Source organism: Marmota flaviventris, chromosome 1, assembly GCF_047511675.1.
Source record: "Marmota flaviventris isolate mMarFla1 chromosome 1, mMarFla1.hap1, whole genome shotgun sequence".
NCBI lineage: Eukaryota > Metazoa > Chordata > Mammalia > Rodentia > Sciuridae > Marmota > Marmota flaviventris.
The window spans coordinates 138,732,671-138,737,396 of record NC_092498.1 but is presented as its reverse complement, the minus strand read 5'-3'; the positions used below and the strand labels follow the sequence as shown (position 1 = coordinate 138,737,396).

The following is a 4,726-nucleotide window of genomic DNA, read 5'->3' as shown; positions in this document are numbered from 1 at the left end:
AGTAGTCAATAAGCAAAGAGAAAAAGAGAGAGCCTAAGAGCAAGCAAGAAACCTATGGTAGATTCTTCATAGAAGTCAACATTCACTTGTAAGGCTTTTGTTTCAGTAGTCACTGAGAAAGAAGCTATATTCTAGGCTATTAAGGACTTACCAAACGTCTTTCCCTCATTTTTCACTGAGGGGAAGGGCTCGTGGGGCAATAGAAAATCATAAGTTCATTCATACCTGGGAAGTCATCCAGATTTCACCACTTATTATCTAATTTGAGAGCAAACTCTTTGATCTCTGTTTCTTCATGGACAAGATGGAAGTTTCATTGGGAAGTTAAAAGGTTTTGTTTTGATGTTTGCAGTGCTGGGGATTAGACCTGGGGATATATGTATGCTAGGCAAGCACTCTAGAACTGAGCCACATCCCTAGTCCTGAGAGGGTTAAATTAAGACAATGAATGTAAAATGGTTAACACTGTATCTGGCAAAAAATGAGTAATGTAAATATTTTGCTTTGCATTTTCTTCCCAGAGAAATAACTGCTACTTCCAGAACTCTGGTACCTTACAGGAAAGGTTCCTTCTGATGGTCAATCAATAAGCTATTAATTTAAATGTTTTTAAAAGAAAAATAGAAGAGAAAACTTTCAGTTTTGTACACATACTCAGCACTATGGGCATCTTTATACTGTTACAAAATTAGTATAAACACAATACTTAGCTTTAGGTGATGTTCTTTGGCCATGATATGTCTAGGGGTGTGAAATTCATCACTAAGCAATTAGAACAAAGGAGCATTATGAAAACTTCTTTGGAAGAAAAAATGTTTGTGGTAAGAAGGGAGTATGTATGTAGGAAGCATCTAGAAATAGTGGGATATAGTAATAAACTAAACGTATATACATCATATCACACAACTATCAGAATTGGAAAGATGGTTAACTTCAATGCTCACTTCTTAACCCAGGGACCACTAGAATCTTCTTTCTTATCAGATACAGTCCCTCCCACAGAGCCACAGAACAAAGTGGATTCAATAACTGCTCTTCATGTTAGACATGAAGACATGTCTAACAAATATAATATTTATTTTGGGGTTTAAAAACTACTTGCTTGATGAATGTACAAATTAGGCAAATTAGAACAGTTCAAGCACACATGACCAAATGTCCTTGCATAATAGATAGTTATTGCTTGAAATGAAAATCTCAGTGATAGAAATAAATTCAGGAACATACTGTACCATATGTCAAACAACTTACATGAAAGATAGCATGTTGTGAAAAACAGTTTCTGGCAACTGAAAAAACCTGACCCAAAGAGACAAGGACATTGATGTCCAAAGATACATGTGGTAAGTTCAAAGAAAATGTGTAAAAGCAAGAAGTACTAAAATATTTAATATATTGAGTAAACATTTATTAAAAGGAATAATAAAAATGGAAGAATCTGTACTCCCACATTAGTGTATTTTTAGACTGTAGAATTGCAGTCAGAGCCACTGAAGCTATCAGTTCTCGCTTAACTTTTGCTTTACTGAGCTTCTCATTCCCATTCAGTTCTTGAGGAGTTTGTATATTTAGAGTCATCTTCCTACTACTCTGGTGGCGGTTCTGGTGGTGGTTCTTCCCCTCCTTCTGGTGGGGCCTCTCCTTCTGGTGGGGGCGCTTCTGCAGGAGGTGCTTCTGCAGCTGGTGCAGGTTCTGCTGCAGGTGGTGGGGGTGCAGGTTTTGCTTTTGAGCTTTTAGACGTTAAGAAGCAGCAAACCAATATAACCACTAGAATTATTAAAATTAATATAATAAAGGCTAATAATGTGACATCTAGACCTCCTTCATCCTTTCGGCTACCGGTTTGATTCTGACCACCACCACCACCACCATCACCTTCACCTGGTGGATTCTCCCCTTCTGATTCACCAACAGGGCCACTGTCCACACTTCCCCCATTTCCCCCTTCCTTTACACAGTCAGGGGGTTCAAAGCCAAAATCACAATGACAGTTCCCTAAATCATTACAGACTCCTTTTGAATTACAATTTTCTTCTGGCTTACATTCAAATGTGGACTCAATGGCATCTGTACAAACAGTTCCTTGGCAGTCTTTCTTTTCAGCACAGTAAGTGTTATTTCTCACATCCCCATCATCAACAGTATCGGTCCCCTTGTAGGCATTCATGCTCCAGCACCAGTCGTCTCCATTAGGCACCTGGATCAATGTATAGTCTTCTTTAATTTCTGGTAAAGCACTAACACCAGTACAGATAAGTTTGCCACAATACATATTTTCTTCTGAACACTTAACATAGTTGTTATTCTCATCAGTAGGACGGCCACAGTTTCCAAACCGGTCCCCTCTGCTATTTATTGATTTGTAACAGTCCGCTGGGGCCGACACTGAGTCAGACCCAAAAATATCTGAGCACTGAACACTAGGGTCCATGCATACACCACTAAGGCAAAGGTACATTTGGCGACATACTGTACCATCTTGCTTATACCTGTCTCCAGGGCACAGTGCAGAACTACCATTACAGTATTCTGGGAGGTCACATGCTCCTATTACAGAACGGCAAGTGCGTCCAGCAGTTTGGAATTTACATCCACTACAACAGGCTTCATTACTACACTCAGCCCCCTCCTTCAGTTTGCATTCGTCGGTACAGCACTCGTTCGTTTCACATTGGTCACCACAGTCACACTGCTCCGCCTCTTCAATCACACCATTACCACAACTAGCAGTCTCCCTCTTGCGGCTTCTGTGCCGTGGCTTATTAAAGAGGCAGGCCCCTTTGTGTTCATGAAGGAAATGGTAGAAGTCGTCAGAGCTACAGTTGCTGAAGCCACTTTCTCTGGTGATGTTTTCATGCATGAGGCAAAAGTGCTTATCTTTACAAATGCAGGCCGCATGGTCGTGCTGAATACCCAGGTTGTGCCCGAGCTCGTGGACCATGAGCGCTGCAAACAGGAGGATGTCTTCGTGATGGAAGGATTCAACGGCCGCCGCAAAACTACCTGAACAGGCACCATTGAGAAATGCCTGGCCCATGGTCTCTCCAGGATGATGCCCAACGATCATGTGGGCAACATCATGCCTCACACGGTGCGAGAGCTTCTCTTGTCTCCAGCTGTTGAAATTCCTGAGTGTAACTTGCAGGTCCACTGGGACCTCTATGAGGTCCCCCTCAGTCCAGATCTCCATTCCAGCCAGCACCACCTCTGTGTTTATTCCCCTGGTGAAGACATTGGCCAGAGCAATGATGTCCACTACTCTCTGGACTGTCTCATTGATGTTACTGCCCCACATCTGGAACCGCTGGTTGTTGACAACGACAAACATCTCCACGTACTTGGTGCGTGACCACAAGTAGGACAGTGCCTGTAGTTGAAGAGGATTCCTGCTCCCTTGTTGCTGGCTGGTGGACACTGGTCTGTCTTGGGAAGTGACACCACAGGAGACTCGAGCTTGATGTGCCATGGTGTATAACACATGCTCAAACTGTTTGGAAGAGAGCATGGGCTTGATGCCGTAGGATGTGTCCTCCTTAATCAGGATGCCCCTGAGGCCCAAACAGGTGTTGACAGAAACAAAAGACCCTGGCACTCCTTCTATGTAGCCCTCATAGTGGCAGTCCTGTGAGATGAAAGGCGTTTCTTGCCCCAGGATGCCATTGTGGTAACTGTAGATGGGGAAGTTACTTACAGAATAGTCTCTTTTCACTTTGAGACGAATCACTTGCTTTTGGCCCTGCATAAACAGCATGTACGATGCCTTTCCCACTGGGTCTTCATGCCCCTCCACTGTCAGACTCTTGGGGATGACTATTTCATAAGAAGAGTAATATATGGATTCCATGTCACAGTATATGCTTGGGAGAAAAATTATCCCTAGCAGCAACATGGTCACCAACCTGACACACAAAAGTCCTGGCACTGGCCCTAGCCTCAGACGCTTCATCTGGGGAGCCCAAATCTGAAGCACTCTTCTAGCCTCATGCAAAACCACGTGGGATTTCCGTGGAGACGATGGGGAAGAGTCAAAGTCTCTCATCAAGGCCAACACTGACATGGCCCCAGTGAGTCAGTTGATGCCCTGGAGCCACTGTTCATCAACGGTGGCCCTCTCTGACACACAGACCCTCAGATGCAGGTCTGAGCATCAGATCTATGTGGGCTGCCTACACAGTGGTGACTTCCCACCTCTGAAAGGTTAGCTTTCTGGCTGGGTCTTGGCTGGTCCTTCTGATCTCTCTGATACCTTCAGACACGTTCCATTCCTGTTGATGTCCTCTTTCAGAGTGGGCTTCAGTGCTCCGTCACTAAAGTCCTTTTGACATGATGGAGGGATGTATCGTGAAGAACTGCAAACTCTACAGTGCAGGACTACCTTGAGAGAGGAAACAAAATCTCCATGCCTTCCTCCACTGGGCCACACAGAACACCCTTCCCCCACCCCTCCTGTTGTCAGTTGCTCAGCTAACTCCAAACATTCCAGAGCAGGGGGTTTGGAGATTTCTTTCTAGTGGGCACACTCCATCACCCATTTCCTCTCTTCTAAAACCTTTGCTCTGTAGCAAATGAACATCTGACCCCAGAGTAATCTTTCCCTCTTGGTGAAGCATTATAGATATATACACATCTCAGAGACCAGTCTCTTAGATCAGGCTAGTGCAGTGGCTTCCCTGTACTTGCTGAAGAGCCCAGTGGGCTGGTGACCCGTGGGGAAGGGACAGTAGTA

At 44.3% G+C, this 4,726-nt stretch overlaps 1 protein-coding gene across 1 annotated transcript; it reads right to left on the bottom strand.

The window, feature by feature from the left end:
• Positions 1-1,585: 1,585 nt before the first annotated feature.
• Positions 1,586-4,057, bottom strand: LOC114103446 (disintegrin and metalloproteinase domain-containing protein 1b-like). The gene has a single exon (XM_027949162.2). It carries the CDS (start codon positions 4,055-4,057, stop codon positions 1,586-1,588), a length of 2,472 nt encoding a protein of 823 aa, XP_027804963.2.
• Between the last annotated feature and the right edge of the window lie 669 nt (positions 4,058-4,726).